General features: G+C 38.0%; 1 protein-coding gene across 1 annotated transcript in view; it reads right to left on the reverse strand.

Moving 5' to 3' along the window:
* Positions 1-12,472, reverse strand: part of LOC308631981 (zinc finger protein 37A-like) — a 31,714-nt gene extending 19,242 nt beyond the window's left edge. The window contains exons 1-4 of the mRNA XM_081263570.1: positions 12,386-12,472; positions 10,388-10,444; positions 6,292-6,418; positions 5,913-6,008 (exon numbers count right to left, since the gene is read on the reverse strand). Coding sequence (XP_081119696.1) covers positions 5,913-6,008; positions 6,292-6,418; positions 10,388-10,402 — 238 coding nt within the window. The 5' untranslated portion in view covers positions 10,403-10,444; positions 12,386-12,472. The remainder of the gene's footprint in view (positions 1-5,912; positions 6,009-6,291; positions 6,419-10,387; positions 10,445-12,385) is intronic.
* Positions 12,473-14,294: the final 1,822 nt, after the last annotated feature.

Here is a 14,294-nt window from a genome sequence, read left to right on the forward strand (position 1 = left end):
AGTTTTCTTCACATGGATTGCTTTCAAGAGCACTTTGTCTCTGAGCTTGAATTAGGGGTAACTTCCCACAGAAATTAATACCATTTTTATCACATTCCTGGTGTGTTACAGCCAGGTGAACTTTACTGTACTCCTCGATGGTGGATTCGCAGCAGAATTCCCCACAGTCGCTAACATCAGAGCACTTCTCCCTTGGGTCAGCTCTCGTGTGGCTAAACAGAGTTGTCCTATCACAGTTTTCCCCAAGCTCATCATCCTGACAGCACTGCTCTTCTGTTGGAGAACTCTCAACTGTAAGGCAGATAGTTTTTTCATACAAAATTTTCCCAAACTCACTGCATTCAAACAATTGCTCCAATGTTTGAAATCTCCGATGCTGATCTTTCTTAACACTAACAGTTTTCACATTTTTATTATATTCATGAGATTTCTCTCCAGTATAAGTGTCCCTGTGTTTAATAGCAAGCTGCAACTTTTCACATACAGTCATGTAATCAGCCTTTTCTCTTGAATAGTCTCCTTCACTAATAATTAACTCAGAAATAACTGGAAAATTCATTTGACTTGAATCATGTTTATAGGTTATTTTTCCTGAAAAACCTGAAGCTATGCCCAAATTAAATGGTTTTTCTAGAACTTTCTGTCCTTCTTTACTCAGTGTTTTATCACCAATGAATATTACTTGCCACAGAGGCTTCCCTTGTTTGTCTTGATTTCCCTTGATGTGGACGTCTACTTTGTAATAACCTAAAATGAGAAAAATTGGAAACATAAATCTTACATTTCTTATGTAAAGGAACTTTAGCCATTTTTTGTTACATATTTTATTCTGTTGTTTCTGGTCATGTATCCAAGATCAATTCACACACACAGAGACAGCCATTCTCCTCCCTCATCCATGGATGTTGGGTTTTTTTTAAAGCACGAATTACTTTCAGTGAGAGCCAAAACAGAATAGCACCATTCCTCCAAGGTTCTTCCTTCTGACACTGAAAATCCAGCAAAAGAAAAGTAACAACATGTGAAAATGCTTCAAAAAATGTAAAGAAAGTGGACCTCAGAACTTAAGAAAATGACAAAATGGAGAATTCCAAGGCTTTTTTTCCTACTTCCTAGATGTACTATACTGTACACTGAAGAAGCCAATGATATGAAGATAACAAAGATACAGACAAAAATATGCTCTAAGAAAAGTCTATTCATTCTAGTCAATGGTCTCAAAAGGTCTAATGAAATAGAAACTTTTTTTGACAAACTCCACCTACTCAAGCCAAACAAAACTGAAACACTCCTACCGTTCCACAGAGGCTGAGCAGGAAGCGAATCTTCCAGGGCCAGAGATACAGAAGACAGGCAGTTTTGTATTTCCCTTCATGAGCCACATGACGAGTTCACAGGAAAGATGATGAAGGATACAAAGAAAGTTCCATTTTGGGAATATGCTGGGAGATGGTGATAGCAGCCACTGACAAACCCCACCTGCAGCCATATTCTTACTAATTTATAAAACAAAGAATCTCAAGAACAACAAATATTTTGTTTTAGGGCACCAGTGGCAATTCACAAAAGATAGAGGAAAGAAAGAACAAAGAAAACTTAAAGCACAGAAACAATAGGAAGAAGTACATGGTAGGCGTGACCCCACAGGTAGGAAGATGAGGTTGCACTTAGATAACCACACCTTCAAGACCTGATGACACAATACGTTCAATAACAGCTGGATTCACATTGTTCTCAAATGACATGAAACATCCTAGGATAAAAGACAAACCTTCACAAATATAAAAGAACAGAAATTATACCAAGGATGATTTCAACCTCCAGAGAAATTATACTAGGAATCAGTAAACAAAGGTATACAGAGAAATAAAAATATTTGTAAACTAGGTACTTTTGAATAACTCAGGAGTGAAAGTGGAATCTTACAGAAAACATATTCTGAAGTGAATAGAAACACAAACAAAACATAGGAATTTGTGGGCTGCAGCTAAAGCAGTGCTCAGGAGTAAACTCATGGCTTAAAATGTTTCACATTAGAAAAGAAAGATCTACAGTCAGTTACCTAAGCATCTCCTCTAAGAAACTAAATAAAAAGAGGAAATTAAATCCAAAGAACAAAGAAGGAAGAAAATAGCAAAGATTAGAGAAGATATTGCAATTGAAAACAGAAAACAACACAGAAGGTTAATCAAACCAAACTTAGTTCTTTGAAAAGATTTTAAAGTTTTGATTAAAATTAATAGGAAAATCAAAAGATACAAATTATCAACATCAGAAAAACAAGAGGGGGGTGTGCTTACTGACACAACAGACACTGAAGATATCATAAAGGAAGGTTAGCAAAAAGTCTTATATTAGTTCAGGTTGACATTACGAATCACCATAAACTCTCTGACTTAAACAACAAATATTTATCACAGTGCTGGAAGCTGGAAGTCCAAAAAGAGTGCTAGCCTGGTCGTGTTCTATCAGTACTCTCGTGCACCAGACTGCTGACTTCCTGTTATTTATTCACACGGTGCAAAGAGGTACTAGTTGCCTGGACTTTTCCTGTAAGAGCACTCTAAACTCTTCATGGAAGCTCCACCTGCATGACTTAACTACCTTCCAAAAGTTGCACCTCTAAATGGAGCACATCAGATCAGAGTTTCAACATATGATTGGAGGAAAGGGAACAAATATTCAGTCCACTGCAAACTCTATGCCCACAGACAATTCACATAAATAATAGGCAAATTCCTTAGAAAAAAACAAACTTCTAAATTCACTTAAGAAGAAAGATAACCTAACCTAAATAATTAAACACACACAAATGCAGAATATATATATATATATATATATATATATATATATATATATATATATAAAATATGCAGTTTAAATATCATACTATATATACACATATGTAATAAACTACATAATACATATATGTAGCATGATACATAAATAAAGGAAATAAACAAAAAGTCTATAACATTAGGATGAGAGTAAGAGATTGAATGATTTCTAAAATTGGGAAAAATAAGAGTGGCATCCATACTCACCACTTTTACTCAAGACTGTACTAGAATTATCAGCTAGTGAAATATGACAAGAATAAAAACAAAAAAATGTGGAGTAGTTCTATTTAAAAAAATCCACACAAACAAAATAATCTACAAACAAGTTCTTTGAACTAATAAGCATTTTGGCGAAACCAAAATACAAGGCCTGTATACAAGCTTATGCCTATAAACAAACAATAATTAATGGGTTGGAATTTGAAATTACAGCACAATATTATTTACCATGTCATCAAAAATATTTTTTAAAATCTTGATATTGATAACGTGAAAGCTACAAAACACTGACGAAGGAAATCCTAAATAAATGAGGAGAGACATTGGTAATTCTTTTCAAGTAAATATAGAGATTCAACACAATTCCAGTTGAAATGCCAGCATGCTTGTCTTCCTTTCTCTCTTTTTCTTTTAATAAGGAAAGGAGATCATTTTAAATTCATAGAGAAGATGAAAGTTAGAAAACTACCTGACTTCAAAAACTTCTTCGTGTGTGTGTGGTGCTTGGGGTCTAAGCCAGGGTAGGCAAACACTCTACCACTGAATGCTTCTCTGGTCTTCTATACGTAATCAAGATAATACAATGCTGGCATAGGACAGACATGTAGATGAATAAAATAGAAAAAAAGACTCCAGAAACACACTCAGAAGTATGCATTCACTAATATTTCTGTTGTTTTCTTATGGTGTGGGGATTGAACCAGGGCCTTGTGCATGCAAGGCAAGCACTCTACCAACTGAGCTACATCCCCAGCCCACTTTTATTTCTAAGTAATGCAAAGACACAATTTGATGGAAAAACAGCCTTTTCAATAAGTAGAACTAGAATAACTGGACTCCCTATTTTAAAAGTTTAAAATGTGACATACAACTCATATTTTCTATGAAAGTTAATATACAATGGATCATAATCTAAGTGTAGAAAGTTAAACTTTAAAATTTCTAAAAGAGAACAAGAATAAATCTGTGTTACTTTTAAGTTCTGAAGGTTATAGACAGAAAAAACAAACCATGATCCATAAGATAAATTAATAATTGGACCTTATCAAGATTAATGCTCAGTTTTAGCCAGCCACTTTAGAAACCATACCAATAGGAGAAACAGGTGGCAACATCATTACCTGCCAAGTGGGAACAGACATCCAGATTCCTGGCCGATCTCCACTGGCACCCTGGGTTAGGAGACAGCCTCCACATTAACACCAGGCAGAGGTGGGAGATCAGGCACCCCACAGGCATCTGCTGACACTGTCTTCCATTTCATCAGGTGCCAAGGCCCCTAGTTCATCATCCTTCTCTCCACTTTGCAGGACTTCTGTGTGTGTGTGTTTGTGTGTGTGTGTGTAAGTGTGTTCACATAAATACATACATCTGAACTCGGAGTACAGTAGGAAGGAAAATGCTTACTCTACTTTTCCTCAATCCTTTCCTAAGAAGAGTCATGAACCTATTGTATATAGTCTTGTAGGATATTTCTAATTTACTTTGATAACCAGCTATTTAAGTCATTTGGATCCATTTTTCTGTGTTACTTTTAAGTTATTTCAAGATCCTATCCCCAATGTCCTAGAGTGCCACCTGAGACCAACTGTCTTAAAGCATGTGTTTGCTTGAGCTTTCCACCCTGTTTCTCGAATTTATTAGACCATCTAACTCCTGACCCAAGTACTCCACTACTCAGAGCTTTGCCTAAGTCTCGATATCTGGTAGACCAAACCCTCCTGTATCATTCTTCTTTATGGATGGGATCTTGTCTGGTATGGCATTAAATTTATACATATATAATCCCCACTTGAGTTTATCAGATAGGTATTTCTTCTCTTTATCTTTATTAGGGTTACCTAAAGTTTGACCCATTCTGTTGTTTTTTATTCTAAGAAATTGTCCATTCCCTGGTTTTATAGTTTATTAATTTATGATTTTACTTTTAAATTCTTCTACTTTCATTAGTGTATTTTTGTTACTCTTTTTGCTTAATTTATTAATGACACTACAAACTTACTCCTGTTAACTAATTTAGCTATAGTTGAAGGTTCCTAATATACAACTACATTTATTCAAAAGTATGCAACTTTGGATTTCCTTTTATATACATTGATTAATAAAGATAATTTTTTTTAGCTTTTGTGTAGCACTTTTGTTTATTCATTTTATTAATTTCTAGATTTATCACACTATATTCAGAGAATATTTGTGGTGATTCTAATTAGTTAGAATAATATTACATTTTAATTTTCTTATGATTATTTCATGGGAATAATCTTTGCATTCAGCATCCATAAATTTATGGTTCACTTGAGTACAATGCTATTTATATCTCCTACAGTAGTACTACTGTTTAATCAGATGACATATATTATGATGTCCTAATTCTAATGAGTTTTAGTTTCTTAGGACTCCACTATTTGGTGATTTTTTTGAATACTGATATTATTTTATTTGGTATAATCATTCAGATGCTTAAAACTTTTTTTAACCCATGTTTTAAGCAAGAGGGGCTTCCTTTCTTTTTCAAGGCCCATGACCAAACTCACAGCCTTGCAAGTGCTAGGCAAGGGTCTGCCACTGAGCTAAATACCTCACCCCAAGGGGCTTCTTTTAATTCAATGTACTTTAACTTGCTAAAGCCAAATCTGAATAACAACAGGAGATGAAACCTACATTATTTTATCCTGATTGACTTAACAACCATTCTTTTACGCTCCATCTAAATTAGGCCAACCTTTATGTTATTTGTTTACAGTCGTCTCTTTATAAGTTATTTTTCTGAGACATTTTTTACAGTGACAGACAGCTGGATTAGTATCCCACTCCAGGTTTAAGGACCCCAGTTCTCTGATAGTGCTCACTCACCTGGGTACTTTTGGCTTAGGAATCTGTCCTCTAAAGACCACGGTTCTTCTCCTTGCTCCAATTTGAATATCACCTTGGGCTTGGTAACGCAATATCCTATAAATAGAATGATTGAGGGTGCTTATGTACCAGATCCTCAGTCTTTTGAGTTTGCAAAAATGGGTTAAAAAAAAAAAACAGGCAAGTAAAGGTGCTCAAGTAAATGTGCTCGACTGAAGTGTACTATTTCTGTTTTGCTACAGGTTTCAATTACTTTAGACCTCTTAATCCAAAGCTTGATTAACAATGTTCATCTCGATAAAGAGTCCACGTGTTTTGATAATTAGAAAACAAAAAGGAAATATATTCTAGAGGGAGTCACATGGTCAAGTCTGCTCACCCATGGAGACCAGGTGGCTGTAGTTCTCCAGCATCACCTCTCTGTACAGAGTCCTCTGTGCAGGGCCCATGTGCCGCCACTCCTCCGGGGAGAGTTCCACAGTCACATCCTCGAATGACACTGATCCCTGTGTCAAACATTTTGTTCAAGGGCTCAGAATTAGATAACAGAAAAAAAAATGTCTTTGAGAACTACTTTTTCTATCTGTTCTAAAGCTCAAAACTGAATGGTTTTACAAAAGGCCTACCCTGGACCTAATTTTGTTTTAAACTTTGGTGTTGCTCAATTAGTTAGATCAGCTTTTAGTGTACTGTAAGTCATTTATATACGTAAATGACGAAAAAAAAAAGCCAATGTAGATAGACATTATACAATTATTCATTCACATCCCAATGGGTCACCCTAGGTATTCTCTAGGATGCTCACATTCTACTTGGACAGCATCATATAACTAATGGAAGCCAACAAAGAGATCCATATATGCTCTGTAGATCTTTCACCTGACAGAACTCATGTAGAAAGGTGTACAAATCTAGAGCACCCGAAGAGCAAAGAACAGTTTACAAAGGAGTTGGAACCAGAGTTGGAACACTACCTATACTAAAATAACAGCAACAAATGTAATAATAGGGATAGATCACACAGGAGGAAAAAAATCACCATGTGGTTAACAACCTTCTCATGTAGCTACCCAGTCCAGATGCTTACCCAGCTTTTAAAATTTTTTATTTTATTTTATTTTTTAAAAAATAGTGCCAAAAATTGATACAGTGGTGCAAAAAACTTGGTATTAGAGAAACAAAAGTAAAAAATGCATTAGAAGTTGTAGTGAAACATGCAGCTACTAAGGGTCCATAGAACATAAAGACAGAAAGGTCTCTTAAATAAGTATGCACTTGATTTTAGGGCAGAGAACAGATAGCTAACTTGAAGATGGTATTTTTGGAGTTATTAACAATTTAAGTGCTATCATCAGCTCCCAGAGCACATAGGGATTAAGGAAGAAAAAATACAAAAATAACAGCTGAAGAACCAGGGTTATTAAAAAGGCTGGTAGAAAATGTACAGGTCACAAAGCCAGAAGAGTTTCTGCAAACTAATAACAGAATTAGGAGACGGTATCTTAGAAGCCAAGAAAAGGGAAATTCCCCACAAAAAAAAAAAACCTTCAAATTCAAGCTAACAAGTGTTAAGAGTGAAATAGTAAAGATCCAAGAATATTCTTTCTTCACAAAAGCAATAAAAATCTAGTAAAAAGTGAAGAATCAACTTTTTCAGACCTCTGTAAGCTAATCCAAGATTCACAGCAATCTGAAGAGCTGTTATAAAAGAAAAACAGCAGCATCATATTAAGAACTATGATCTTGGGACATTTTAACTTGTCTATCTCCATCTCTTTCCCCTCAATTCTGTAGTAGCTTCAACTGAGAACCAATGGTCTGAAATACAGTGAAAAATAGCAGTCTGGCAACTAGGAGGAGGCAGATCTGGGTTCACGTTCAAAGCCTCACTCCCAGACACTCACTCATCATTTGACCTGTCTGATAGTTCCCAGCAGAACACACTTGCAAAGCTCAGCTAGTAAAAAAAAGCCTTATCCTCAAAGGCCTTAGTCAAAAGCATGTAAAGGCAATTGTTTAACTTAGCAGTGCCCTGGAATGGTGAGAAACAGTGGGAACGTCAGTTTCAGTTTTCAAAAAACTAAAAAAGAAAAAAAGAAGAATGACATGTGCACAAAAGTCTTAAAAAGTTCCCTTATATTCCTGAGACTCTAGAAGGCTGCCAACATAGAGCTGAGCAGCGGGTCAGGGTTGTGAGCACGCTAGGACAGACAGGAGAAGGCCTGAGGCTACCGCCTCTGCATGACCTGGAAGTCTACAGTAAGCAGAGCATGAAGGCTGGTGCAGAGGTGGAAATGGCCTGATGCTCCTAAAGAAGCAGAACCCTTTGGCAAAACCTGGAAGACATACTGATTTCAGGAATTAAAGAAATTTCTGCAGAGACTTCAGCTGCCTGCCACTCACAACAAAAACACAGGCTCTTCAGAACTAGTTGTTAAAGTCACTGAATAAATAAATTTCAACCCTCACTCCTGTGGAGGGGAGAAATTCTTGATTTCTACAGTTGCCACAGTGTTTTATTTAAAATATCCAGTTTTCAACAAAAAAATTACAAAAGATAAAAATTAAAAAGAAAGTAAGATCCATGTGGAAGGGGAAAAGTGCAATAAATAGGAATAACTCCTGAGGAAACAGATACTGGATTAACCAGACAATGACTTCAAATCAGCTATTTTAAATCTGGTCAAAGACCCAGTGAAAAATGACGTCTAAGGACCAAAATAAAACATGAAAATCACATTTCACCCAATAAAGTACACGAACACAGTGATAAACGTTATAAAAAGGAATCAAATAGAAACTCTAGAGTTGAAAAGTACAATAACTGAAAAAAAATTCATATAAAAATTTGTTCAACAGTAGATGTGAGCAAGTGTGGGGGGGGAGCAAAGGACGACATACATGTCTCTTAAGAGTATGCAATGAGGGAAACAAATAATGCCAGAAAATGAGCTGTGGGACAGCATCAAGCTTGTTCTCAGGCAGGATGAGAGTGCCAGACAGAGAGAAGAGTGGGCCTGAAAAGAAATTAAAAAAAACAATAGCAATGAAGTCCCAAAATTCATGAAAATGATTAGTCTATACCCTGAAGCAGCTCAAAAAACTTCAAATAGGATAAACTTGGAGTAAGAGGCCACAGCTGGACCCTTGATAATCAAAGTGTTAAAAAGCCAAAGACAGACAATCTTTTTTTTTTTTTTTTTTTTTTTGGTACTGGGGACTGAACCAGGGACATTCTACCACTGAGCATGCCCATCCCCAACCCTGTTTATTTTTATTTTGAAATAAATTCTCACTAAGTTGCCCAGGTTGGCACTGAACCTGCCTCAGCCTCCTGAGTAGCTGGGATTACCTGCCTAGGTCACTATAGGCAGTAACAAAGAGATAATTCTAAAGTCAGAAAGAGAGAAATGACTAGTCATATTAAAGCTGATTTCTAATGAGAAACCATGAAGACAGAAGTTAAATGGGATGACATATTCAAAGTACTCAAAAAAAAAAAAAAAAAAACTGTCAACCAAGAATCATTGACAGGCAACCAAAACCTCCCCAGAGAAACAAAAACTAAGAGAATTCATCATAGGCAAAACTGCCCTATGAGAAATAAAAAGGGTGTGGTCCAGACAGAAAGTAGATTAAGGTTGCTTGGGACTTGGAAAGAACACAGTGAGAGTTAGGGGTCTGAAGGCAATAAAAATGTTCTAAAACTGAACCTGAGAACACAGTGAAAAATTCCTGAATTCTGCATTTAATTGGGTGAGCAGTATAATACATGAACTAAATCTCAACAAAGCTGAAAAATAAGAGAGGATGAAGTCATCAGAGACCACAAAGAAGACCAAAGGGTCAGGGATGGAGTACAGAGATGAGCCACGTGAAAGGACAAAAGATGATGACTCCCTGAAGCACCGGCAGGGAAAGGACAGGACAGTGGAGAGAAACTTTCCAGGACAGAGTGAGAAGTAGAGGCAAGTGCTGCAGAAAAGTTAAGGAAAGGAGGACGGCCACTGGGTGTGATTACAACCCACAGGGCCCTGAGATCACAGGCAATCTTCTATGTTTTTAGCAAGTTGTTAACTAAATCACCAACTTGAACCTTCCACGAGGAAGCAGTCTGCTTTAGATTTCTCATCAATGTAAATCTTTAAGTATTATCTGTCTAACACTCTGCCATGACTATCAGAAACCTCAGAGAAGTATTGCAGCTCTTTTAGAATTTGTCTAGCAGGTTTTCTGGCTATTGCCGGAAGGCCCCCCACCAAAAAAAAAAAAAAAAACACCTCAGAAATAAACTGTAACTTGGCTTGGTAAATTTACGATATTTAAGGACCTGTATCTACTTTTGACTCTACTGTTGATCAATATTTCCGTACCTTCTATGAAAGTATTTCTACTTTTTCCACGTTAATGTACAGACACAGAAACCTTTATAAAATCAACTGTAAAACAAACTAGTTATTACAAACCAAACTCACCGGATATGTGTTCATTTTCTGCAGTTCCTGGAAGAGTAGAGGAAACTGAAGATTCAGCTGGGGATAAGAGAAACGGGGGTCATCAGAGACCTAGTTTGCCTTAAAACTGTAAAAATCTCATCATATCAGCTGTATAAAAAGGTTCCTGAAGAGGAATACCCCTTTGACTCTTAAAAGGGACAAGAAAGACTAAATAAAGGCAGCAAGAACAGAACAGGTGCATCTTGATATGATTACATGTCACCAAGGTAAAAATCGTTTTTTGTTGATGTATCAAAAAAAGTTGAAATAAAAGAACAGGATTGGCTAACAAAGCTCAACCACATAAGAAATGAAACTCTACCTTCATTAAAACTAGTGTCACAAAAACTGTACGGGCTGGCTTATTAAATTCTTACTGTCTTTCCAAAGTTAGAATACACACAGAAAACTCCAAAATAAAGACGGGATGTTTTATGCAACATATTTTTAAACTTTCGATTCTAAATTGGTTGTTGATTTTTTTTTAAAGAAAGACCTTTTGATAAGTTGCTATGGCACTCATCTGTGTAAGTGAACAGCACTCTGCTTGGCTCCTGGTTCTGCCCTGGATAACTTTAAGACTCAGTATTTTTGAGCTTCCAATATAGAAAACTTCCTCTACTATCATTTTGTTATTCTCTATGTTCAGGAAAGAGGGAGCATCACATAACTCTACATGCCACATGAGATGACAGGCATGGTATGAGACAGCTCAGGATCTGGAAAGGCTGAGGGGAGAATGAAGGAAATGGGATGTTGAAGATTTTGACAGTTGGTTGTCCTCCCCAGATATCAAGCCCTCACCAGCCCTCCAGGAAGTGCCTTTTGCTTTGCAGCCTGGTGGCCATCCATTCCTTTCAACACCAAGTTGAAAATTAGTTCACAGCATCCATGATCACAAAGCCTGTGATGCCACTGGAAGTGGTGGCTTCACCAAGTCTGACTCATGCTGTGTAATGGAATCAAGAACCGCCTCTAACAGAGCAAAGCAGTACCTTCTTCTTTCTAGAATCTTCTGTGTTTGCTAGTGGCAGTAGTCACTGGGACTCCCTCTTCCCTGCTTATAAAAGCTGCTTTGCTCCATGGTTCCAGGACCAGACCCTGAGGAGCAAATTTGAACCCTCACCTAACACCCTAAACCTGATTCTTCTGGAATTCACTAGAAGTATGCTATCCTTTACTGTAGCCTTAACCACATGCAACTACTGAACACCTTAAATTTGGCTCATGTCCCAAGCCAAAATAATATATCGGATGTACTGAGTTAAGTGAAATTGGCTTTGTCTGATGACTTTTTTTTTTCCCCCTGTAGTCACTGAAAACTTCCAAATCACATGCATGTTTTGCATTATCTTTCTACTGGACAGCACTGCACGGCAACATGGATCTGTGCCTTTGGGGGCAGAGATAGCCTGAAACGTACAGAGAGGTTCAGGAGCTGAGATCCTTCTGACCTAAGCGCTCTGTGGAGATCCCACAAATCCCAGGATCTGTTTCGCACATGGTGAGATTCTGTCCACCATCTGTCACAGTCATCATCCTTGGAGACTTGGGAACAGCCGCTCCACCTAAGTCCTCTGAAGGTTTCAGGCAGGTAGGATGTAAAGAAGAGCCAGTGACCGGGGGTCAAACTGTGTTGGAGGGATGGGTGGGTCCTCTCTCACCTACTTGATGTGTCCTGGGGCACCCACCCCCATGAATACCGTCCATGTTTTAAAATGGCATGTTTCATAAACACGTCCCGAAGGTGCAATAAATGCCAAACCAAGAAAACAAGCGTCTCCTACTCAGGACTACACTTGCTCGGTGCTTGTGACCTGCATTTGACAAAACGTCCTACAGGCAGCTAAGGGGGGTGGAGCTGGCGGTCACAGCCTCCCTCCGGTCACCAAGGCTACCACCGCGCCTCCCCCTCTCCGCACCGCAGACCCCGGGCCGCGCGAGGACCTGCGAGCTCGGTCCCCCGCACACGCCCACCTGTCCCGAGGGCCCCACGCCGCGCGGAGCCGTCGCCGGCGCTCTCACCGGGGGGCACAGCGTCTGCTCTCGCACAGCAGCCCAGCGGCGGAGGCAGCATCCCGTGCAGGGCGGGGCCTGCGCGTGCGCAGACGGGGCTCCGACCGCCGTTCCCAGAGTGCAGCGCGGGAAGCGTGCCGTCAGAAACTACACTTCCCGTGAGTCTCTGCGCCCCGGGCGCGATTTCACTCTGCTGCCTTAGACGGAGGGAGAGTTTGGCCTGAGGTTTGCAGCCCGGCTGTTTCCCGACGCCCCAGAGAATATGGGCCTAACCAGCTGCGATGCGTGGTTCCCGATTGGATGCTCTTTGGGAGGAAAAAAACAGCTGCAAACAGATGTTAACAGCCGGGGGCATGAATATGGCTGGACATTAAAAGTACTAAGAAAAAGTACCGTTACTTGGTGTGATGATATTGAGAAATTGTACAGTTGTGTGTTTGAGGATTAAGGTACTACTTTAAAATGATGCAGCGAAACAGAAAGCAATTACGGCAGAATTGTTAAATGCTGTATGTTAATTGTTAAATTGTTAAAGATTCAGAATTGTTAAATCTGTATGTGCAATGCTTTTTTACCATTTTCTTTTTTTTTAAATGTTGAACATTTTTTATTATTTATTAGATTTTGAATGCAAGAGATTAAGAAAAATTAAAAATGGCACATAATCCCACTTTCTAGAAAACTCTTGATTTTGGGGGGTACTTTTTGTTTTGTTGTTAGAATATTATGCATGCTTGGTAATAAATACCTTGTAGGAAGATGTAAAATGAAAAATAAAAACTCTTTCCAACCACAGTCTGATTCGTTTCCAGTGTCATAACATTATTTTTCTTCTACGTATGTCCAGAAACTATATATATATATATATATATATATATATATATATATATATATATATATATATATATATCTTTAAGATAATTTGTCTATGTTCACTGGTTTTTACCTCATGCTCCCATCACAAGATGCCATCACAGACTCAAAGCAGCAGCACCAAGGAATCAGTCAGGACTGACACCTCTAACACTATGAGCAAAATAAACCTTTTCTCTTTCTAAGTGCATTATCTCAAGTATTTGCTACAGTAACAGAAAGCTGACTAACACACAGTTGGTCTCTCTTTTTTACCATTTTCTACTGTTCTTGGTATTTGACTCTTTATGACGTTCATAGAAAAAAAAACCTGGAGAGGGGGAAATTGGGGGTAGGGAAGTGAGAAGACCGTCCTATCCGTATGGAAGTATGGCTTTAAACTCAAAACTGCCAAGAGAAATAAAGGTACATACAAATATATCTTGTAAAGAGAACTATGAGATAGTACACCTACTAGCAGTGTTTATCTGGGAGGTGGGCGGAGGGAAGCTAGCTGATCAAACTTACCCAGTCATGCATGAAAGCACATGCAACCCAAAATAAGAAAATGATCATTTTCTCAACCTTGCATTTCCATGAGGAAATCTTCCTTGAAACTTAACGTGTGCATTATGACATTAAAAAAAAAAAACCTTAGGGACATGTAATACAATAATAGTTTTTTTAATTAATAAGCTTTTTTTAGAGCAGCTTTCCATATACAGAAAAATCAAGCAGAAAGCACAAAGTCCCCACATACTCACTCTCATCAGCCTACACTCAGGTTCCCCTACTATTAACATCTTGTATAGAATAGGATGTTTTGTATGATTAGTGAAGTTCATAGCTTATGTTACCTTTCACTCTTCATTTTGTATAGTTCTTTGGGTTTTTTCAAATGCAAAATGGGGTGGAGCATGACTTCCACCAATACAATAATGTAACATTCATTAATGTTATTTATATAGGGTCTCAGAATCAATGGGGCCTTCGGGACATTATAGTAATCATCCAAAAT

This window comes from Spermophilus citellus (assembly GCF_964194105.1).
Source record: "Spermophilus citellus genome assembly, chromosome: 12".
NCBI lineage: Eukaryota > Metazoa > Chordata > Mammalia > Rodentia > Sciuridae > Spermophilus > Spermophilus citellus.